Source organism: Taudactylus pleione, unplaced genomic scaffold (genome assembly GCF_031769625.1).
Source record: "Taudactylus pleione unplaced genomic scaffold, aTauple2 ptg002162l, whole genome shotgun sequence".
In the NCBI taxonomy this organism is placed as follows: domain Eukaryota; kingdom Metazoa; phylum Chordata; class Amphibia; order Anura; family Myobatrachidae; genus Taudactylus; species Taudactylus pleione.
In genome coordinates, this window is record NW_028286556.1 from 89472 (window position 1) to 114065 (window position 24594).

The 24594-nt window shown below is 52.5% G+C and overlaps 1 protein-coding gene across 2 annotated transcripts in view; it reads left to right on the forward strand.

Moving 5' to 3' along the window:
• The window catches only part of RNF40 (ring finger protein 40), a 109867-nt gene that overhangs the window by 45542 nt on the left and 39731 nt on the right, over nucleotides 1-24594 (forward strand). For both annotated transcript variants that reach the window (XM_088465818.1, XM_088465819.1), the window contains exons 5-6: nucleotides 12069-12296; nucleotides 17225-17343. In XM_088465818.1, coding sequence (XP_088321944.1) covers nucleotides 12069-12296; nucleotides 17225-17343 — 347 coding nt within the window. The remainder of the gene's footprint in view (nucleotides 1-12068; nucleotides 12297-17224; nucleotides 17344-24594) is intronic.

Below are 24594 nucleotides of genomic sequence, written 5' to 3' on the forward strand. Positions count from 1 at the left end.
TGTGACCAAGGTGGCTGCCTCGCCTGGTACCTTCATGGGTAGGCAGAAGAATACATGGATCTGGTGATTATGTAAGGATCGTGTATCTTGTGACCAAGGTGGCTGCCTCGTCTGGTACCTTCATGGGTAGGCAGAAGATTACATGGATCTGGTGATTATGTAAGGATCGTGTATCTTGTGCCCAAGGTGGCTGCCTCGTCTGGTACCTTCATGGGTAGGCAGAAGATTATATGGATCTGGTGATTATGTAAGGATCGTGTATCTTGTGCCCAAGGTGGCTGCCTCGCCTGGTACCTTCATGGGTAGGCAGAAGAATACATGGATCTGGTGATTATGTAAGGATCGTGTATCTTGTGACCAAGGTGGCTGCCTCGCCTGGTACCTTCATGGGTAGGCAGAAGAATACATGGATCTGGTGATTATGTAAGGATCGTGTATCTTGTGACCAAGGTGGCTGCCTCGCCTGGTACCTTCATGGGTAGGCAGAAGAATATATGGATCTGGTGATTATGTAAGGATCGTGTATCTTGTGCCCTAGGTGGCTGCCTCGCTTGGTACCTTCATGGGTAGGCAGAATAATACATGGATCTGGTGATTATGTAAGGATCGTGTATCTTGTGCCCAAGGTGGCTGCCTCGCCTGGTACCTTCATGGTTAGGCAGAAGAATATATGGATCTGGTGATTATGTAAGGATCGTGTATCTTGTGCCCAAGGTGGCTGCCTCGCCTGGTACCTTCATGGTTAGACAGAAGAATATATGGATCTGGTGATTATGTAAGGATCGTGTATCTTGTGCCCAAGGTGGCTGCCTCGTCTGGTACCTTCATGGGTAGGCAGAAGATTATATGGATCTGGTGATTATGTAAGGATCGTGTATCTTGTGCCCAAGTTGGCTGCCTCGCCTGGTACCTTCATGGGTAGGCAGAAGAATACATGGATCTGGTGATTATGTAAGGATCGTGTATCTTGTGACCAAGGTGGCTGCCTCGCCTGGTACCTTCATGGGTAGGCAGAAGAATACATGGATCTGGTGATTATGTAAGGATCTTGTATCTTGTGCCCAAGGTGGCTGCCTCGCCTAGTACCTTCATGGGTAGGCAGAAGAATACATGGATCTGGTGATTATGTAAGGATCGTGTATCTTGTGACCAAGGTGGCTGCCTCGCCTGGTACCTTCATGGGTAGGCAGAAGAATACATGGATCTGGTGATTATGTAAGGATCGTGTATCTTGTGACCAAGGTGGCTGCCTCGTCTGGTACCTTCATGGGTAGGCAGAAGATTACATGGATCTGGTGATTATGTAAGGATCGTGTATCTTGTGCCCAAGGTGGCTGCCTCGTCTGGTACCTTCATGGGTAGGCAGAAGATTATATGGATCTGGTGATTATGTAAGGATCGTGTATCTTGTGCCCAAGGTGGCTGCCTCGCCTGGTACCTTCATGGGTAGGCAGAAGAATACATGGATCTGGTGATTATGTAAGGATCGTGTATCTTGTGACCAAGGTGGCTGCCTCGCCTGGTACCTTCATGGGTAGGCAGAAGAATACATGGATCTGGTGATTATGTAAGGATCGTGTATCTTGTGACCAAGGTGGCTGCCTCGCCTGGTACCTTCATGGGTAGGCAGAAGAATATATGGATCTGGTGATTATGTAAGGATCGTGTATCTTGTGCCCTAGGTGGCTGCCTCGCTTGGTACCTTCATGGGTAGGCAGAATAATACATGGATCTGGTGATTATGTAAGGATCGTGTATCTTGTGCCCAAGGTGGCTGCCTCGCCTGGTACCTTCATGGTTAGGCAGAAGAATATATGGATCTGGTGATTATGTAAGGATCGTGTATCTTGTGCCCAAGGTGGCTGCCTCGCCTGGTACCTTCATGGTTAGACAGAAGAATATATGGATCTGGTGATTATGTAAGGATCGTGTATCTTGTGCCCAAGGTGGCTGCCTCGTCTGGTACCTTCATGGGTAGGCAGAAGATTATATGGATCTGGTGATTATGTAAGGATCGTGTATCTTGTGCCCAAGGTGGCTGCCTCGCCTGGTACCTTCATGGGTAGGCAGAAGAATACATGGATCTGGTGATTATGTAAGGATCGTGTATCTTGTGCCCAAGGTGGCTGCCTCGCCTGGTACCTTCATGGGTAGGCAGAAGAATACATGGATCTGGTGATTATGTAAGGATCTTGTATCTTGTGCCCAAGGTGGCTGCCTCGCCTAGTACCTTCATGGGTAGGCAGAAGAATACATGGATCTGGTGATTATGTAAGGATCGTGTATCTTGTGCCCAAGGTGGCTGCCTCGCCTGGTACCTTCATGGGTAGGCAGAAGAATACATGGATCTGGTGATTATGTAAGGATCTTGTATCTTGTGCCCAAGGTGGCTGCCTCGCCTGGTACCTTCATGGGTAGGCAGAAGAATACATGGATCTGGTGATTATGTAAGGATCGTGTATCTTGTGCCCAAGGTGGCTTCCTCGCCTGGTACCTTCATGGGTAGGCAGAAGAATATATATGGATCTGGTGATTATGTAAGGTTGGTGTATCTTGTGCCCAAGGTGGCTGCCTCGTCTGGTACCTTCATGGGTAGGCAGAAGATTACATGGATCTGGTGATTATGTAAGGATCGTGTATCTTGTGCCCAAGGTGGCTTCCTCGCCTGGTACCTTCATGGGTAGGCAGAAGAATATATATGGATCTGGTGATTATGTAAGGTTGGTGTATCTTGTGCCCAAGGTGGCTGCCTCGTCTGGTACCTTCATGGGTAGGCAGAAGATTACATGGATCTGGTGATTATGTAAGGATCGTGTATCTTGTGCCCAAGGTGGCTGCCTCGCCTGGTACCTTCATGGGTAGGCAGAAGAATACATGGATCTGGTGATTATGTAAGGATCGTGTATCTTGTGCCCAAGGTGGCTGCCTCGCCTGGTACCTTCATGGGTAGGCAGAAGAATACATGGATCTGGTGATTATGTAAGGATCGTGTATCTTGTGCCCAAGGTGGCTGCCTCGCCTGGTACCTTCATGGGTAGGCAGAAGAATACATGGATCTGGTGATTATGTAAGGATCGTGTATCTTGTGCCCAAGGTTGCTGCCTTGCCTGGTACCTTCATGGGTCTCTCATTCCCATGCATTACTTGCTCCCACTCACGGTTACAGGACTTTCTTCGTGCTGCATCCACTCTGTGGAATGCCTTACCACACACAATACAACTTTCCTCTAGTCTCCAATCCTTCAAGCGTTCCCTGAAAACTCACCTCTTCAGGCAAGCTTATCAGATTCCAGAACTGACCACATAACCTTCATAGCTTCCATATCTAATTACATCCCCTCTCACAGTCCACACATAACCTCACACATTGTCTTTCTCTCACATGCTCCTGACATTTGGCCGACATTCCTGTGTGACTGGATCAAGCAGCCCACCAAGAAACTCTGCGTTCTGGCCGGACCAAATGCGATAAATAGCACCTATCCTTGTGTATCAATGCCTATTTCCCTATAGATTGTAAGCTTGCGAGCAGGGCCTTCCTACCTATATATCTGTCTGTTATTACCCTGTTTTTTCTATTAATGTTTCCAATTGTAAAGCGCAATGGAATATGCTGCGCTATATAAGAGACTGTTAATAAATAAATGAGTAGGCAGAAGAATTCATGGATCTGGTGATTATGTAAGGATCGCGTATCTTGTGCCCTAGGTGGCTGCCTCATGGGTAGGCAGAAGAATACATGGATGACCCAAAATGTCTGCCTCACCTCTGCATTATATTCATGGTCTGTGTAGCACAGAGAATCCTATTGGAGAAAAGCACGAATATATATATATAATATATAATTTAAACAAGGGTGCACTCCCCAGACTTAGGAAAGACGGCAGGGATTAATCACAACAGGTCCATAGTTCACACTCACAAAAGAAAACATATATGTACATCAATAAACCTATACACGCGTGTACACATACACCTGGCCATATACAGTATATATATATAGGACTGTGCAAGGTGGTGAATATATGCATTAGAAAAACCTTTGTGTGGATGTAAAGGTATTGGTTGTCTGATAACTTAATATAACAACGGTAACTGAGTAGAAGGACTTGTTTGGAGCGAAACATGTCCATATATAGGGGCTTCCTAACCACTTATGTGAGTCCATGTCCTTCTGCTCGGCCACCGATCTGCCTAATTATAAGGACACCCGTTACTCGTGCAGAGCTTAGTGTACCTGGATCAGTGTACCCGGTAATCAAGCTGACAGCCATTCTGTAGCGGTCACTACCTACATTGCAGCCCGGGGTTTTCCGCATTGCCAGAGGACGCACAGCACACGGGAGCATGGAGTATATGGTATAAAGCCAGCTCGTGTTACGCACTGCCGAGTACACACAGGTTGTATCAGCCCAACATACAACAGACTTTGCCAATTTACAAGCATACTAACGGGTAAGAGAACAATACTGTTTTTACTACCTCGGCCGATGAGCAGATTACAAACTTTGTGTTACCTATATATCTTTTATTATGAGAGACTCAACACTTTTAAGGATCAAAGGTTTCTTGGACTAATAAGGATTATCATTCCACTTATACACACTGAGCCACGAGTGGTACCAGCAATCATTTTTATCATTATCATTTATTCATTGCATATATTTAACAAATGTAGTGTATTGTTGTTTCTACTTCAGGGTCCACAGGGTGACCTTGGGGTATAGCTGGATCCTGGATCCTCTGGCACCACGGAGTTAAAGCTTTTAGCTGCTCCCAGGATGCACTTGGGTCCAACCTCCCCCATACCCCGCCCCCGAGCCACAGGCACCTCAGTTTTAGATGGTGCCCGGCCGGAGTCGGGTCACCCTGCGGGGGGGGCTGCAGGAGCAGCCCCCTAAAGCTTTTTATTTAACTAGGTTAAATTTATTTTTACACTAGTTTTGTTCTCCAGAGCGGCAGCGCTGGGCTGTCTGTACAGACGCCCACGCTGCCGCTCCTTCTCCCTGCTGGCGCCGCGACGCCAGCACTGAACTGGGGATCGCGGCGGGGGAAGCCAGAGTCTGTACTAGCCGGACTCTGGCTTCCCCCGGGACTGCTGCCGGAAGACGCCGGGGAGATCAGGTAAGCCGCGCACCGCTGATTAGCGGCGGTGCGCGGGTTCCTTTTAAATGCAGTCCCATGCCCCCGGTCTAGGGGGCGCTAGCGGTGGCGGCGGGCCCCCCCTCCAGCGGAGGCATACCCCGCCAGACCACTAGACCACCAGGGTTAATATCGCGGCAAGCGGGATGCCGGCAACCCGGGGGTTAATATGCTAGCCAGGGGAGGAAGCCTTCCCTGTCAGCGGCTCCTCCCCTCAGCTCAGCGCGCCTTTCAGCTCGGAGTCTGGCGTCGCTGAGCTGCAGCTACTCGGCCACTCCTCCTCTGAGGTCTCCAGCGGCCATTTTCTTACTGGCAGCGTGGATACTCTCAGGGAGCACGCGGACCGGTCCCCCTGTGTACCTCTCCCCCGACAAGGACAGTGTACACAGCGCTATAGCCCTCCCAGACACTGAATCTGGGAGGTTGATTGTAGTGGAAAGGTGCAGTGAGTATATCTTCCTGCATGGTATGTGACTTTTGCTAGTGCTGCCTGTCTGTGTCTTTTTTCTACTTACTGTCAGCCTGTACCTATCCCTTTCCTTCTCCTACAAGCCCTACAGGTGTGCGGGGGAAGGGTGTTTCTACTGACCTCACCTATATAGATCACGTATTTGTGAGGTCCGTCACATACAGTTGTGTGCTACACGGTGCCATATTGTGGGCTGTTGTTCAGCACACTGGTGAGTGCGCACGTTTTCTTCCTAAGTCATGTCTGAGGAGGAGATTGAGCACTCCGGGGCTCCGGTATTGTTCTCCTGCAGGCGCTGTTCTGCAGGAGTGGATAGGGAGGATTTGTCACAGGACGGCCTGTGCGGACGGTGCCAGGCGGTCCCTGGTACGTCTAAACCTCCCATTTCGCAGGAGCCACCATGGGCGATGTTTTCCCAGGTGCTGGTGTTCATCGCGGACCGTCTGTTGGTCCCGACTGCCGCCCCTACTAGGGCGTTGCCCCAGCCTGCCATCCCCCATTCCCCGGGTGTCCCACAATTATTGCAGACTCCCCCGGGGTCTCAGCCTGTTGGTCCCTATGCGGGGTTGCCAATGTATATTCAGTCCACCCCTGTGGCACAGCCGGCTGTGGTGCCGTTTCAGGCTCCTGTGACAGCTCCTCCACCCTGGGTGGATGCGCTTTCCCACACTGTCCAAGATTTGGCGGCAGCATCTTCGGCTTTTCAGTCGATGTTGCGCAGTGACGTGCCCTCCAGGGCGTCTAAACGCTCAGTCATGGCACAGGCTGCGCATCTTTCGGATTCTGAGGGGTTCTCGGATGATGGTGAGGTACAGGATGACTCAGCCTCAGATGCTTCAGTCCAGGAGGTAGACACTAAGTCTTCCATCAATGTGCGGGCTCTGGTTAAGGCGGTGCGGGCTATTCTTCTGATTGAGGATGAGGCACCCGCTCCCAAGTCAAGGTATCCTAGTTTTAAAAAGGCTAAGGTTACTTCTACAGCGTTCCCCTTGTCTGATCAGTTGACTGATCACATGGCGGTGGCCTGGCAGACGCCCAGTAAGCGTTTCCTGCCACAGAAACGCTTGGCGTCCAATTATCCATTCCCGGAAGCGCATTGTAAGAAATGGGAAACTCCGCCTGCAGTCGATTCCCATGTAACACGCCTCATCAGGAGTGCTACTTTGCCATTGCCGTCTATATCCTCGCTGAAGGATCCTACGGACAGGAAGGTGGAGACTTGTCTAAAGTCTATTTATTCTCTCTCAGGGGCTGTAGCCCGGCCGTCCATGGCCATCTCCTGGGTGGCCAAGGCCATTGAGGGGTGGGCCAACGCCTTGGAGGACACGTTTACGGATGAATCTCCGGACGTCCAGAGGGCGTTGTTAGGACAGATGAGAGATGCCGCCTCCTACATTGGAGAAGCATCTTTGGATGCTAGTCTGTTGACCTCTAGGGTTTCGTCGGCAGCAGTGTCTGCTCGTAGATCCTTGTGGTTGCGGTCTTGGAGAGCAGACGCGGATTCAAAGAAAGGCTTGGAGGCCTTACCTTTTAATGGGGAATTACTATTTGGTCCGGACCTGGACAAAATAGTAGATACCCTGGCAAAATCCAAGTCAGCCTTCCTCCCTTCAGCTACTACACCTGCTAAGGTCCGGAGCTCGGCGTTTCGTTCCTTTCAGGTTCAGGGCAAGGCAAAGGGTCAGTCCTTCCCGAGGCAGTCCGCACCCAAGACCGCCTCAAAGCCAAAGAAGCAAGCCTGGAGTGCTAGGCGCCCTTCTTCCAAGCCAGAAGATAAGCCTTCTGCGTGATGGGACGGGCCTCCCTCTGGGGGACCCCAGAGTGGGAGGCCGACTTCTTCAATTCGCCCAGTGCTGGCACAATACCACCACGGATGCCTGGGTGCGAGAAGTGGTCTCCCAGGGGTACGCCCTGTCTTTTCGGCACAGGCCGCCTTGCCAGTTTTTTTGCACAAGTCCTTCTCAGGACAAAACCAAGGCCTTGCAGGTTCAGGAAGCCATAGAGGCCTTGCTGATGGCGGGGGTCATTATACCCGTACCACAGTCTCAACGTGGGATGGGGTATTACTCTACGCTGTTTCTGGTGCAGAAACCCAATGGCTCTCATCGCCCCATCCTCAATTTGAAGTCCCTGAACAGGTTTCTCAGGGTTCCCAAATTCAGGATGGAAACTTTGCGTTCCATCATACTGGCGATGGAACCGGGGGATTATATGGTCTCCCTGGATATCCAGGACGCCTACCTCCATGTGCCTATAGCAACATCGCACCAACGGTTTCTGCGGTTTGCTATTCTCCACAACCACTACCAATTCAGGGCTCTACCCTTTGGTCTCTCCACGGCACCAAGGGTATTTACCAAGGTGATGGCGGTCATGGCGGCTCACCTTCGGAGCCAGGGGATACGGTTGCTACCGTATCTAGACGACCTCCTCTTGCTGGCAAGCTCCCCGGAGATACTGATCCAGCATCTCCACCTGACGGTCGCTTGTCTACAGGCGCACGGCTGGTTGATCAACTGGAAGAAATCCTCCCTCATCCCATCACAACGGATGGTTCATTTGGGGGCCCTGCTGGACTCTCGTCAGCAACGGATTTTTCTGACTCCAGAGAAGGTCTCCTCCTTACAGCTGCGGATTCACAGTTGTCTGAGCAGTGGCAGAGTGTCGGTGCACTCAGCGATGAGAGTTTTGGGGTCCATGGTGTCGGCATTCGACATGGTGGAGTTTGCCCAGTTCCATTCCAGGCCTCTGCAGGGGCTGATTCTTTCAGAATGGAACGGATTGCCACACAGGATCCGCTCTCAGATGCTGGTGTTGTCCTCGGAGGTGCGTCTGTCCCTAGCCTGGTGGCTGCAGACAGCGCATCTCCTGGAGGGGCGCCCCTTTTGGATCCCGGAATGGGTTCTGCTCACGACAGATGCCAGTCTCCGGGGTTGGGGGGCGGTGACAGGCTCCTTGTCACTTCAGGGTCGTTGGTCGGCGGAGGAAGCGATTCTTCCCATCAACATCCTGGAACTGCGGGCAGTATACAGAGCCCTGCAGTCGTCCGGCACCGCTCTTCACGGAAGGGCCGTTCAGGTGCAGTCAGACAACGCCACCACGGTGGCGTACATCAATCACCAGGGAGAGACTCGCAGTCGAGCTGCGATGTCGGAGGTGTCCCGCGTCCTGGCTTGGGCGGAGCGCTATCTTCCAGCTCTCTCGGCAGTTTTCATCCCAGGAGTCCTCAATTGGGAGGCAGACTTCCTCAGCCGTTACGATGTGCATCCCGGGGAATGGTCGCTTCATCCAGAGGTATTCCAACTACTCGTGGACAAGTGGGGGCTGCCAGAACTGGACCTGATGGCGTCCCGTTACAATCACAAGCTGCCTGTGTACGGGTCAAGGACAAGGGACGCAGGCGCAAGTCTGATAGATGCGCTGTCGGTGAAATGGCTGTTTCAACTGGCTTACTTGTTCCCTCCGATATCTCTGCTGCCTCGGGTCCTGCGCAAGTTCAAACAGGACGGAGGCACACTGATCCTGGTGGCCCCAGCGTGGCCCAGAAGGCCGTGGTACTCCGATCTGCGGAGCCTGTCCATCGACGCTCCGTACCTCCTACCTCAACGGCGGGACCTGTTGTCTCAGGGGCCCTGTCTTCACCCGGATCTGGGTCGACTATCTTTGACGGCGTGGCTCTTGAGACAGCCGTCCTGAGGTCTCGGGGCTTTTCTAGCTCCGTTATTACCACCATGCTGAGGGCGCGCAAGCCTGCTTCCGCGAGGATCTATCACAGAGTGTGGCACACTTACTTTCAGTGGTGCGAGGCCAGAAACTATGATCCCCAGGTGTTCCGAGTTTCGCGTATTCTGGCTTTCCTTCAGTCCGGTTTGGACTTAGGATTACGTCTTTCTTCACTGAAGGTACACGTGTCTGGTCTGTCGGTGTGGTTCCAGCGCAGGATCGCTGCTATGCCGGACGTACACACCTTTTTCCAGGGTGTTTTGAGAATCCAGCCTCCCTTTGTGCCACCTGTGGCCCCGTGGGATTTGGCGGTGGTTCTTAGGGCCTTACAGGGTCCTCCTTTTGAGCCCTTGGAGTCAGTGGAGCTCAAGTGGCTAACTTTTAAAACTGTTTTCCTCTTGGCAATTGCTTCTGCCAGGAGGATTTCAGATTTGGGGGCGCTTTCTTGTCGTCCCCCTTTTCTGATTTTTCATCAGGACAGAGCGGTGCTTCGCACTCGTACTGATTTCCTGCCTAAGGTGGTTTCCAGGTTCCACATTAATCAGGAAATTGTTGTACCAGCCTTTCAGTCACCTGATCTTTCGGCTGGGGAGACTTCCTTAGACGTTGTAAGGGCACTCCAGGTTTATGTGGACCGGACTAGTTCTGTGAGGAAGTCGGATTCTTTGTTTATCCTCTTTGGTTTTCACAAGAGGGGTTGGCCTGCCAACAAACAGACTCTAGCCCGTTGGCTTCGTTCTGTTATTATTGAGGCTTATATGCAGGAGGGTTTACCTGTTCCAGCCTCGGTTAAGGCTCATTCCACTCGGTCCGTGGGCCCTTCTTGGGCTGCTAGCCGTGGCGCCTCTGCTGTTCAGCTCTGTAAGGCGGCCACCTGGTCTTCCATTCAGACCTTTTTGAGGTTCTATGCGTTTGACACCTTTGCCTCTCAGGATGCATCCTTTGGGCGCCGGGTTCTCCTATCAGCACAGGAGCGTCCCCGCCCTTAGTTGGACTGCTTTGGGACATCCCCAAGGTCACCCTGTGGACCCCTATGGACCCTGAAGTAGAAAACAAGAGATATGGTAAGAACTTACCTTTGTTATCTCTGTTTCTACGAAGTCCATAGGGTCCACAGGGCACCCGCCCTGACGCACCTGGCTTCATATGGGCTCTGTGACTGGTCACCGGTTTTCCGTCTCCCATTTCTGTGAGTATGGTTCTTGTGTGTTCCAGTCTTCCTTCTCTCTGTTTCGTCTCCTCCTCCGGCCTGGGCTGCTTACCAACTGAGGTACCTGTGGCTCGGGGGCGGGGTATGGGGGAGGTTGGACCCAAGTGCATCCTGGGAGCAGCTAAAAGCTTTAACTCCGTGGTGCCCGAGGATCCAGGATCCAGCTATACCCCAAGGTCACCCTGTGGACCCTATGGACTTCGTAGAAACAGAGATAACAAAGGTAAGTTCTTACCATATCTCTTGTTTTTTTTGTTGTTTTTTTATATGTGTATTATGTTGATATTAAATATATTCTTCTTTTATTGAGAGAAGCCTTGTTATATTACGTTATCAGTCAACCAATGGTTTTCGTTATAGGTCCGCGCTCCAAGGGAGTCTGTCTGCCTCTAGCTGCTATACACAGAGGAGGTATCCCAACCTCATAAGAATACGTATTAAAACAGGGGTTTGTGTAAGCGCTTTAAGGTCTAGTTAAAAGGTGTAAGTTTTATATTGATCCTGGTGTCAGGTATTGTATACACAGAATGTCGTGTGGTTTTCTGTCGTCCCCGGTGTGAGCCACCTGGTAGTTCTGTAGGTTGGGTGATCTTCGGTGGGACATTTGAGGTGGAGAGGCGACTAGCAGATACCAGTGGAGAAGGGATAAAAGACTTTATTTTGGAATATATCGTCAGTGACTCTTTATTGTGGGACTATATAAGAATACTCTGCCTAAAGGTTTTGCCACCAGTTCTTCTGAACATCTATTGTACATTATGCCTATAAAGAACGTCCATCCTACAGAACTACAAGGTGACGGACACCGGGATCGATATAAAACCACTCGACATTCTGCATACACTTCTATGTATAGATACCTGACACCCAATCATACCTTTACATCCACGCAAAACAAATGCTAATGCATATATTCACCACCTTGGCGCAGTCCTACATATGTGTATATGTGTACACGTGTGTATAGGTTTTTCCATGTACATATGTTTTCTTTTGCGAGTGAGTTCCTCCATAAGTGCCCTGCACATGCATAATGTGTGCGAACCAGACGCTGCGATCGCAGAGGCTACGCAGACCCATGGCAGAGTGAGTGACAGGAAGTGTCGCTTGGGGGGGGGTGGTCGGGTGAACGCCGGCGTGCCAGTGCTAGGGGCGTGCATAAATTATCCACTGCGATACCAGATGCCGCCTGAGGTCTCATAGCGTGCGCAGAAGTAATCCCTGAGTGAGGTCTGGGCTTCCCTAACTGTCCGATGTTACCGATTGTATAGCTATGATGTCATAGTGTACGGATGTGAGTATGGGAAAGTGGGCGTCCTTATGTCAGGCTGCGATCACAATGGAATGCAGACATTTACATGTTACCGCTGATATTAGCAACTGCGCTGCGTGCGTATAAGCAGAATAGCGATCCGGAGTGAATCAGGCCCTCTGTCTATCGATGATATGTGCAATGTCGTGCAGTGTCCTCTGGGGGGCGCTGTTCCACAGGAGTCAGTCATGTGATGTCTCCTTTTCCTGCAGACTCCCCTGAACCTCCCTCGGCTCCGCCAGCACCTCCTGTTTCTGGCGTTCTCCCAGAATCCTCTCTAAACTTCTTGGCCACGTTGGCTTGCAGTACCACGGAGGAGATCGAGCTGCAGCTGCAGGAACGCATGGAGTTTAGTAAGCGAGCCGTGTCCTGTGTGGTGGAAACCTCCAATAAGCTTCACTGCAGAATGCAGGAATTGTGCGAGCGCATACAGCGTGGCGGTAAGTGGGGGACGGCCCTGTCATCTCCCAGGCTTTCCACGCTGATAACCCATTCCTTGTGTCGCCTCTAAATAACTTTAAATTATTTTGTTTTGGAAAAATGTTTGAGTCTCCTGTTTTACAGCTTAATAAGTGTCCCATAAATCTGCCAGCCGATTCACTGATCCACTGACCGAACCAGTCAGAAATGCCGCCACCTCCAATGTGACTGATCCACCTCTCCCGTATATCCCCCTTCCCCTCCACCTCCAATGTGACTGATCCTCCCCATCCCTTCCACCTCTCCCGTATATCCCCCCTACTCCTCCACCTCCAATGTGACTGATCCTCCCCATCCCTTCCACCTCTCCCGTATATCCCCCTTCTCCACCTCCAATGTGACTGATCCTCCCCATCCCTTCCACCTCTCCCGTATATCCCCCCTTCTCCTCCAATGTGACTGATCCTCCCCATCCCTTCCACCTCTCCCGTATATCCCCCTTCTCCTCCACTTCCAATGTGACTGATCCTCCCCATCCCTTCCACTTCTCCCGTATATCCCCCCTTCTCCTCCACCTCCAATGTGACTGATCCTCCCCATCCCTTCCACCTCTCCCGTATATCCCCCCTACTCCTCCACCTCCAATGTGACTGATCCTCCCCATCCCTTCCACCTCTCCCGTATATCCCCCTTCTCCTCCACCTCCAATGTGACTGATCCTCCCCATCCCTTCCACCTCTCCCGTATATCCCCCCTTCTCCTCCAATGTGACTGATCTTCCCCATCCCTTCCACCTCTCCCGTATATCCCCCTTCTCCTCCACTTCCAATGTGACTGATCCTCCCCATCCCTTCCACCTCTCCCGTATATCCCCCCTTCTCCTCCACCTCCAATGTGACTGATCCTCCCCATCCCTTCCACCTCTCCCGTATATCCCCCCTTCTCCTCCACCTCCAATGTGACTGATCCTCCCCATCCCTTCCACCTCTCCCGTATATCCCCCCTTCTCCTCCACTTCCAATGTGACTGATCCTCCCCATCCCTTCCACCTCTCCCGTATATCCCCCCTCTCCTCCAGCTCCGCTTGTGTCGCCTCTACATAACTTATTCCTTATTCCCCCTTTTACCTCTGCCATATCTGACCCCCCGCTCTCCTGTGATAACTGCTCCCTCCCACCCCCTTTCACCTTCCACCCTTACCCTGTCCCCCTCTGTGGTGACTGCTTCCTTCCACCTCTGCTGTAATAGTTGCCCTTTACCCTTCTGCAGTGACTGATTACCCCCCCCCCACACACACACCTTTCCCTGTTGTAATAGGTACCCCTCCCCCCTCTATAGTGACTGATCTCTCGCTCCCCTCCTCCACTGTAACATATACCCCTCCCCCCTCTGCACTGACTGATCTCTCACTCCCCTCCTCCACTGTAACATGTACCCCCTCCCCCCTCTGCACTGACTGATCTCTCACTCCCCTCCTCCACTGTAACATGTACCCCTCCCCCCTCTATAGTGACTGATCTCTCGCTCCCCTCCTCCACTGTAACATATACCCCTCACCCCTCTGCACTGACTGATCTCTCGCTCCCCTCCTCCACTGTAACATGTACCCCCTCCCCCCTCTGCACTGACTGATCTCTCACTCCCCTCCTCCACTGTAACATGTACCCCTCCCCCCTCTATAGTGACTGATCTCTCACTCCCCTCCTCCACTGTAACATATACCCCTCCCCCCTCTGCACTGACTGATCTCTCGCTCCCCTCCTCCACTGTAACATATACCCCTCCCCCCTCTATAGTGACTGATCTCTCACTCCCCTCCTCCACTGTAACATATACCCCTTCCCCCTCTGCACTGACTGATCTCTAGCTCCCCTCCTCCACTGTAACATATACCCCTCCCCCCTCTGCACTGACTGATCTCTCACTCCCCTCCTCCACTGTAACATGTACCCCCTCCCCCCTCTGCACTGACTGATCTCTCACTCCCCTCCTCCACTGTAACATGTACCCCTCCCCCCTCTATAGTGACTGATCTCTCGCTCCCCTCCTCCACTGTAACATATACCCCTCCCCCCTCTGCACTGACTGATCTCTCGCTCCCCTCCTCCACTGTAACATGTACCCCCTCCCCCCTCTGCACTGACTGATCTCTCACTCCCCTCCTCCACTGTAACATGTACCCCTCCCCCCTCTGCACTGACTGATCTCTCGCTCCCCTCCTCCACTGTAACATATACCCCTCCCCCCTCTATAGTGACTGATCTCTCACTCCCCTCCTCCACTGTAACATATACCCCTTCCCCCTCTGCACTGACTGATCTCTAGCTCCCCTCCTCCACTGTAACATATACCCCTCCCCCCTCTGCACTGACTGATCTCTCGCTCCCCTCCTCCACTGTAACATATACCCCTCCCCCCTCTGCACTGACTGATCTCACTCCCCTCCTCCACTGTAACATATACCCCTCCCCCCTCTGCACTGACTGATCTCTCACTCCCCTCCTCCACTGTAACATGTACCCCTCCCCCCTCTGCACTGCTTGATCTCTCACTCCCCTCCTCCACTGTAACATATACCCCTCCCCCCTCTATAGTGACTGATCTCTCACTCCCCTCCTCCACTGTAACATATACCCCTTCCCCCTCTGCACTGACTGATCTCTAGCTCCCCTCCTCCACTGTAACATATACCCCTTCCCCCTCTGCACTGACTGATCTCTAGCTCCCCTCCTCCACTGTAACATATACCCCTCCCCCCTCTGCACTGACTGATCTCTCACTCCCCTCCTCCACTGTAACATGTACCCCTCCCCCCTCTGCACTGACTGATCTCTCGCTCCCCTCCTCCACTGTAACATATACCCCTCCCCCCTCTATAGTGACTGATCTCTCACTCCCCTCCTCCACTGTAACATATACCCCTTCCCCCTCTGCACTGACTGATCTCTAGCTCCCCTCCTCCACTGTAACATATACCCCTTCCCCCTCTGCACTGACTGATCTCTAGCTCCCCTCCTCCACTGTAACATATACCCCTCCCCCCTCTGCACTGACTGATCTCTCGCTCCCCTCCTCCACTGTAACATATACCCCTCCCCCCTCTGCACTGACTGATCTCTCACTCCCCTCCTCCACTGTAACATGTACCCCCTCCCCCCTCTGCACTGCTTGATCTCTCACTCCCCTCCTCCACTGTAACAGATACCCCTCCCCCCTCTGCACTGACTGATCTCTCTCTCCCCTCCTCCACTGTAACATATACCCCACCCCCCTCTATAGTGACTGATCTCTCGCTCCCTTCCTCCACTGTAACATATACCCCTCCCCCCTCTGCACTGACTGATCTCTCGCTCCCTTCCTCCACTGTAACATATACCCCTCCCCCCTCTGCACTGATTGATTTCTCACTCCCCTCCTCCACTGTAACATATACCCCTCCCCCCTCTGCACTGACTGATCTCTCACTCCCCTCCTCCACTGTAACATATACCCCTCCCCCCTCTGCACTGACTGATCTCTCGCTCCCCTCCTCCACTGTAACAGATACCCCTCCCCCCTCTGCACTGACTGATCTCTCGCTCCCCTCCTCCACTGTAACATGTACCCCCTCCCCCCTCTGCACTGACTGATCTCTCACTCCCCTCCTCCACTGTAACATGTACCCCTCCCCCCTCTATAGTGACTGATCTCTCACTCCCCTCCTCCACTGTAACATATACCCCTCCCCCCTCTGCACTGACTGATCTCTCGCTCCCCTCCTCCACTGTAACATATACCCCTCCCCCCTCTATAGTGACTGATCTCTCACTCCCCTCCTCCACTGTAACATATACCCCTTCCCCCTCTGCACTGACTGATCTCTAGCTCCCCTCCTCCACTGTAACATATACCCCTTCCCCCTCTATAGTGACTGATCTCTCACTCCCCTCCTCCACTGTAACATATACCCCTCCCCCCTCTGCACTGACTGATCTCTCGCTCCCCTCCTCCACTGTAACATGTACCCCTCCCCCCTCTATAGTGACTGATCTCTCACTCCCCTCCTCCACTGTAACATATACCCCTTCCCCCTCTGCACTGACTGATCTCTAGCTCCCCTCCTCCACTGTAACATATACCCCTTCCCCCTCTATAGTGACTGATCTCTCACTCCCCTCCTCCACTGTAACATGTACCCCCTCCCCCCTCTGCACTGATTGATCTCTCACTCCCCTCCTCCACTGTAACAGATACCCCTCCCCCCTCTGCACTGACTGATCTCTCTCTCCCCTCCTCCACTGTAACATATACCCCACCCCCCTCTATAGTGACTGATCTCTCGCTCCCCTCCTCCACTGTAACATATACCCCACCCCCCTCTATAGTGACTGATCTCTCACTCCCCTCCTCCACTGTAACATATACCCCTCCCCCCTCTGCACTGACTGATCTCTCACTCCCCTCCTCCACTGTAACATATACCCCTCCCCCCTCTGCACTGACTGATCTCTCGCTCCCCTCCTCCACTGTAACAGATACCCCTCCCCCCTCTGCACTGACTGATCTCTCGCTCCCCTCCTCCACTGTAACATATACCCCTCCCCCCTCTGCACTGACTGATCTCTCACTCCCCTCCTCCACTGTAACATGTACCCCTTCCCCCTCTGCACTGACTGATCTCTCGCTCCCCTCCTCCACTGTAACATATACCCCTCCCCCCTCTGCACTGACTGATCTCTCACTCCCCTCCTCCACTGTAATGGGTACCCCTCCCCCCTCTGCACTGTAACAGATACCCCTTCCCCCTCTGCACTGACTGATCTCTCGCTCCCCTCCTTCACTGTAACATATACCCCTTCCCCCTCTGCAGTGACTGATTACCCCCTCCCTTCCCTCTGTGGTGACTTATCCCCTCTTTAGCTACGCTGGGACATAAGCTCTTCATCTCACTTTTCTTCCTGTCTGGCAGACTTTGACCAGTTGGACGAAACACTTCGAACTCTAAACAAGGACCTGATTGATGAGAACAACCGGCTCCAGGACTTGTCCACTGTGCTGCAGGAGAAACACCATCGCATTTCATTACAGGTGAGTGACCCAGGACCTGGAATTACAGGAGATGGGATACAAATCAGTCTAGTGGTGTCTAGCTGGTCTCCGTTTCCTCTGTCCCATGAGAGAATTTTATAGTTATTGACACCTCTTAGTGGAATGTGAAAATGCTGTCACTAGCCGTAATATCCAGATGCTTTCCACACTGTACTGACAGATTCACTGCCGGGATGTCCTATGGCTACCGAAATCTGAGTCTGTCCATATTTTATCACTTACTGTCACACTCCAGCGACGCGTTTCGCCAATTTAGGATGTGCTAAGACTACCTAAATCTGAGTCTGTCCATATTTTTTTCTTATTATAATTATGTTTAAAATATAACTTTCTACTTCAGGGTCCATAGGGTATCCACAGGATACCTTGGGGTATAGGTGTGACGTCAGTCGCTGGGCACCATAGAGTTAAGCTTTTCAGCCTCCCAGGATGCACTAGGGTCCCCCTCCTATACCCCGCCCCCGAGCCAAGGCACCTCAGTTTAGTTTGGTGCCCGGCCGGAGTCGGGTGCACCTGTCGGAGTGGGGGCTAGAAGAGCCCCTGAAGCCTTCTTCAGTGCAGCTGTGGCTGCACATCTGGTTGTACAGCATGGACAGTCAGTCCTGACGTCCATGCTGTCTTCCCTACACCCCCGCCGGTACCAGAACGCCGGTACCGATCCGGGGATGCTGGTGAGCATCTGGGGTCACAGCTAGCGGTGACCCCAGATGTTCCGGACCATGGCCGGATCCAAGGGGGCCAAAGGTAAGCAGCGGGGTCCCGCGGTGGGTCCCCGCTGGTCACATGGTCCTAAGTCCCCAGGCAGGGGGGCTCCCTGGGGACTGGCTGCAGCGTGGAGCCAGGCGACCAACCTGCGCTTTCCACTACCCCCTGGGACAGCGGACCGCAGCAGAGCGGTAGCGCTGCGGCGTCCCAGGGGTTAAATGCATGCCAGGGGAGCGCGCCTTCCCTGTCTCACAGCCGGCGCCTCCCCCACTGCACACAGCCCTCTCTGCACGCTGCCGACTGGTCCTGTGGCAGCGCTCCTCCCCCAAGGCCAGCCTCCTCTCTGCTCCTCGGCGGCCATCTTCTCTAGAACGCATGGTGGAAGCGCTGGACGGAAGCATCGTGGTGTGGGTCCCCCCGCATACCTCTCCTCCGCTGTGGTCAGGTCTGTGTATGCAGCGCTGTCTCCTACCAGGCCCTGTGTCTGCGTAGTTGAGTGATCAGCGCTGTTAGTGCAGGAATTGATTTTCTTTGCATTGTATGTGACTGTGCTAGCGCTGCCTGTAACTTTTCTCTAAACTGTCAGCTTTATTACTGTCCCTGTTCTTTCTGCTAAGCCCTTGCGGTGCGGTGCTGCAGGGTGGTCTCTCGCCTATTTAAGTGATAATTGGTGAGAGAGGTCACATACGTGGTGCCATCATGTCCGAAAGTGATTTTCCCCTCCGGCTACAGTGTACTACGTGTAAAGTACCGTTAGCGGAGGGGGAGGGTAGCGCGGAGGGCCTTTGCCGGCAGTGTTTGTCCATGGCGCGGCCTCTTACGGTTATAGCACCGTTACAGGAGCCGCCCTGGGCTTGTTTCGCTCAGGCGCTTACAGTCTTAGTGGGCCAGTTAGCTCCGCAGCCCGCGTTTACACCGATGGGTTTATCCCAGCAGTCAGTGGTGTCGTCACCCATGCAGGGTTTCCCATGACAATTGGTGGTACCCCACAGTCTCCCTATTTCCCCGCTCCCGGTTTCTCAGGAGCCAGAGTGGGTTAACTCCCTGACGAGTTCTGTACAGCACTTGTTGGATGTGTTGCAAGGGGAGTCTGTGATGCGGCCGCATAAATGGCCGGTGCCGTCTCTGTCGGCTCCTTATGAGGATGACGAGGGGACGTCTGATGATGGGGAGATTCTGGATCCTTACAATCAGGAACCTCTCCATACTAAGGACGCTGATGCTAAGTCCAAAGTATATATTCCTGGACTTATTCGGGCGGTCCGCACAGTCCCCCAGCGGCTAAATCTAAGTATGCCTTTTTCAAAGATGTGAAGGGCGATGCCACAGTCTTTCCTCTATCGGGTCAGTTGGTGGACCATTTAGAGGAGGTGTGGAAACAGCCTGGCAAAAGATACCAGCCGCAGAGACGTCTGGCGGTGGCTTATTCGTTCGCGGATAATTATTTTGCAAAGTGGGAATCCCCTCCACAGGTGGATTCTCACGTGACCCGTCTTGTCCGTAGTGCCACATTGCCGATGCCATCTATGTCCTCCCTTAAGGATGCTACGGACCGCAAGGTGGAGATCTGCCTGAAGTCCGCTTATTCCCTTGCGGGGGGGGGGGCAGCGCGGCCGGCTAAGGCCATTTGCTGGGTTGCCAGAGCGATGGAGCGCTGGGCGGATTCATTAGAGGCTTCTTTTGATTCCGACTGTCCGGCCGAACAGGCGGAGTTGATTGGTAATCTCCGTGATTCGACCACTTATATCAACGAGGCGGCTCTAGACATTAGTACTCTGGTGTCTAGAATTTCTTCAGCAGCGGTGGCTGCTCGTCGTACCTTGTGGCTGCGATCCTGGAAGGCGGACGCAGATTCCAAAAAGGGTCTGGAGGCGTTGCCGTTTACCGGAGAAGTTCTCTTCGGTCCGGATCTGGATAAGATTGTGGCCACGCTAGCGGCAGCCAAATCGGCTTGTCTCCCGTCGGCCGCTGCTCCTTCTGGTTCTGGACCATCGTCCTTTCGGTCATCTAGGGCCCAGGGCAGGCCCAAACCACAGTCGTTTCCTCAACAGGCTGGCCCTAAGAAATCGGCCAAGCCTCGGAAGCAGGCATGGAGTACCAGACGTTCGGCCCCCAAGCCAGATGACAAGCCTGCGGCCTGACGGTCCGGGCCTCCCTTTGAGGGATCCCAGGGTGGGAGGCCGCCTGCTGCAGTTCGCCCAGTGTTGGTCAGCCACTACGACAGACACTTGGGTTCTGGAGGTGGTTTCCCACGGATACGCCCTCTCCTTCCGGCACAGACCCCCGGCTTGATTCTTCACCACGGGTCTACCATCAGACCGGAACAAGGCTACGGAGCTGCGGAAGGTATTGCACACTATGCTCCAGGCTGGAGTTATAGTGCCTGTTCCATTCTCCCAGAGGGGCCAGGGTTTCTATTCAAATCTTTTTTTGGTACAGAAACCCAATGGGTCATATCGTCAGATTCTCAACCTCAAAGCACTCAACAAGTCTTTGCGGGTTCCGAAGTTTCGGATGGAGACCCTAAGGTCCATCATTCTGGCGCTGGAACCTGGGGACTACATGGTGTCATTGGACATACAGGACGCTTACCTGCATGTCCCTATTCTTTTGCGCCATCAACAGTTCCTCAGGTTTGCAATCCGCAGCGACCACTTCCAGTTTCGGGCTTTACCTTTTGGCCTGGCGACAGCACCACGTGTTTTCACCAAGGTGATGGCGGTCATGGCGGCTTCTCTGCGGTTGCAGGGAGTCCGAATGTTGCCGTACTTGGACGACCTGTTATTGGTAGCAGGATCTCCAGAGCTCCTGTTACGCCACTTGGACCTGACCATTGCACTGCTGCAACGGCACGGCTGGCTAATCAACTGGCAGAAGTCCACTCTAATCCCATCTCGGAGGATTCTGCATCTTGGAGCCTTATTGGACTCGGGACAGCAAAGGATCTTCGTGACGGTGGACAAGATCTCTGCCTTACAGTCAAGGGTGCGCAGTTGTCTGCACAGCCGCCGGGTGTCCCTACACTCGGCGATGAGGTTACTGGGCTCCATGGTGTCGGTGTTCGACATGGTGGAATACGTCCAGTTTCACTCCAGACCTCTGCAGCACCTGATCCTGTCCAAGTGGAACGGGCTGTCTCAGTCTCTGAAGTCCCAGACGATTGTGCTCACCCCGGAGGTTCGCCTGTCCCTTGCGTGGTGGTTACAGACGACCCACCTCAACAAGGGACGTCCGTTCTGGGTTCCAAATTGGGTCCTGTTGACAACGGACGCCAGTCTTCGGGGCTGGGGAGCAGTTTCGGGTCCACACTTGTTCCAGGGCAGGTGGACGCCGACAGAAGCGGAGCTTCCAATAAATATCTTGGAACTCCGTGCGGTCTTCAATGCTCTCCAGCAGGCACATCGGTTTCTCCAGGGTCACCCGGTGCAGGTCCAGTCGGACAACGCTACCACCGTGGCCTACATAAACAGGCAAGGAGGAACTCGCAGTCGGGCGGCTCTCGTAGAGGTCTCTCGGATCCTGGTTTGGGCGGAGCGCAATCTTCCGGCCATATCAGCGGTCTTCTTCCCGGGAGTTCTAAATTGGGAGGCGGACTTTCTTAGTCGCCAGGACGTTCATCCGGGGGAATGGTCCCTGCACCCGGACGTTTTTCAACTGCTGGTGGACTGGTGGGGTCTTCCAGAGATCGACCTCATGGCGTCCCGGCACAACAACAAGTTGCCGGTGTACGGGTCTCGCACAAGAGACGAAGGGGCGTCTCTTGTGGATGCTCTGTCCGTCCGGTGGACGTTCCGGTTCGCATACCTGTTCCCTCCGGTCTCCCTTCTTCCACGGGTAATCCGGAAATTCAAACAGGAAGGAGGGAAGCTCCTGTTGGTAGCTCCCGCGTGGCACAGACGGCACTGGTTCTCAGAGCTTCAGGGTCTGTCCGTGGACAGTCCTCTGCGGTTGCCGCTACGACCGGACCTTCTGTCTCAGGGTCCTTGTCTTCACCCGGACCTGACTCGGCTGTCTTTGACGGCGTGGGTGTTGAGACGGCCATGCTGAGGTCCCGGGGGTTTTCCAGCTCTGTGGTGCGTACCATGGTGCGAGCTCGGAAACCGTCTTCCGCGAGGATATACCATCGCGTGTGGCATACGTTCTTCCAGTGGTGTCGACCGAGAGGTTATGCACCGCGGGAGTTTCGTCTGTCTCGGATTCTCGCCTTCCTGCAAGCGGGACTAGATCATGGGCTTCGCCTTGCTTCTTTGAAGGTACAGGTTTCCGCCCTATCTGTCTGGTTTCACCGTAGGATTGCTACAATCCTGGATGTGCGCACCTTTATGCAAGGTGTTCTTCGCATTCAGCCGCCCTTTGTTCCACCTGTGGCGCCTTGGGATTTGGCTGTGGTCCTGAGGGCTCTCCAAGGACCGCCGTTTGAACCACTGGGCTCAGTGGATCTTAAATGGCTAACAGCTAAGACTGTTTTCCTTCTGGCCATTGCTTCGGCCAGACGTGTTTCTGAGTTAGGGGCTCTTTCTTGTAGACCCCCTTTCTTGGTTTTTCATGGGAACAGGGCAGTGCTCCGCACTCGGCCCGAGTTTCTTCCCAAAGTTGTTTCCCAGTTTCATGTTAACGAGGAAATCGTTGTTCCGGCCTTTAACTCACCGGGTCTTTCCGTGGGTGAGGCCTCTTTGGATGTTGTGCGGGCCTTAAGGACTTATGTTGACCGCACTTCTTCGTTTAGGAAGTCGGACGCTTTGTTTGTCCTCTATGGCTTCCGTAAAAAGGGTTGGCCTGCTTCAAAGCAAACTTTGGCAGCCTGGATCCGTATGGCTATTTCTGAAGCTTATCTTCATGAAGACCTACCGGTTCCTCCTTCTCTGAAGGCTCATTCCACTAGGTCTGTGGGTCCTTCGTGGGCAGCTCGACGTGGTGCCTCTGCAGTTCAGATCTGCAAGGCTGCTACGTGGTCCTCTGTCCATACCTTCGTGAGGTATTACAGGTTTGACATCTTCGCCTCTCAGGATGCTTCCTTCGGGCGGCGGATTCTCCTTTCTGCACAGGAGCATCCCCACCCTTAAAGGATACTGCTTTGGGACATCCCCAAGGTATCCTGTGGATACCCTATGGACCCTGAAGTAGAAAATATGAGATATGGTAAGAACTTACCCTTGTTATCTCTATTTCTACGAAGTCCATAGGGTTCCACAGGACTCCCGCCCTGTCGCACCTGTGCTGCAGATGGGCTTTGCTCTGGTCACCGGTTTTCCGTCTCCCTCTGGTGAGAATGTGATTCTTGTATGTGTCCAGATCTTTTTTTCTCTCTCTTCCTTCTCCTCCTCCGGCCTATGGCTTGATAACTAACTGAGGTGCCTTGGCTCGGGGGCAGGGTATAGGAGGGGGACCCTAGTGCATCTTGGGAGGCTGAAAAGCTTAACTCTATGGTGCCCAGCGACTGACGTCACACCTATACCCCAAGGTATCCTGTGGAACCCTATGGACTTCGTAGAAATAGAAATAACAAGGGTAAGTTCTTACCATATTTTTAATAATATATTTATAAGGCGAAAAGTCTAGTGAAAAAATATATAACATTTTTGCTATCTGTACCCTATAGGCTTGTGTATGCAAAAATATCTCATCTCCTGTTTTAATAAATTACTGTTCCTAAATAACTCATTAAAAACAGGAGATGAGATATTTTTGCATACACAAGCCTATAGGGTACAGATAGCAAAAATGTTATATATTTTTTCACCAGTCTTTTCGCCTTCTAAACAAATGTATTAATATTAAAAGTTATGTTTTAAACATAATTATTGAAGTGTGCCCCAGATAAGACATATAGTCTGCTCTACTTGCATCAATTTCGAAGAATAAAAAGAAACTGCACTAGGGAATCGGACTTCAAGATACAAGCATTAGAAATGAAGAAGCAATTTATTGAAAAACATTATGACCACAAAAAAGTGGACAATGCAATGAAGAAAGCCTCGGAAATTGAGAGGGATACACTCCTGCGAACCAACAAGAAGAAATATACACAACCGAACCAAGAAGATCCAATCAGATTCATCACAGAATACAGTCGGGATGCCCCACAACTTCAGGCCATCCTGAGAAAACACTGGCACATACTACTAGGGGATGAAACATTGAATTACATAATACCTCAAAAACCATCAGTAACCTACAGGAAAGCGCCAGATCTCAAAAAGAAATTAGTTACCAACCATATCAAGAAAAATGAATCTGTACAAACTACATTATTTGGAACTAAACCACAAAATGGCTTCTACTACTGCGGAACCTGCATTAGTTGCAGAACATTTAACATTACTACCAAATGTATTAAAACATTTACATCAACCACAACCAAGAGAGAATATAGGATTGAAGAACACATCACTTGCGAAAGCAAAGGAATAATATACTTAGCTGAGTGCCCCTGCGGTTACCAATACGTGGGGAGGACAATAAGAAAATTAAAAGTAAGAATGGCAGAACACGTCAACAACATCCGAAAAGGCCTTGAAAGCCACA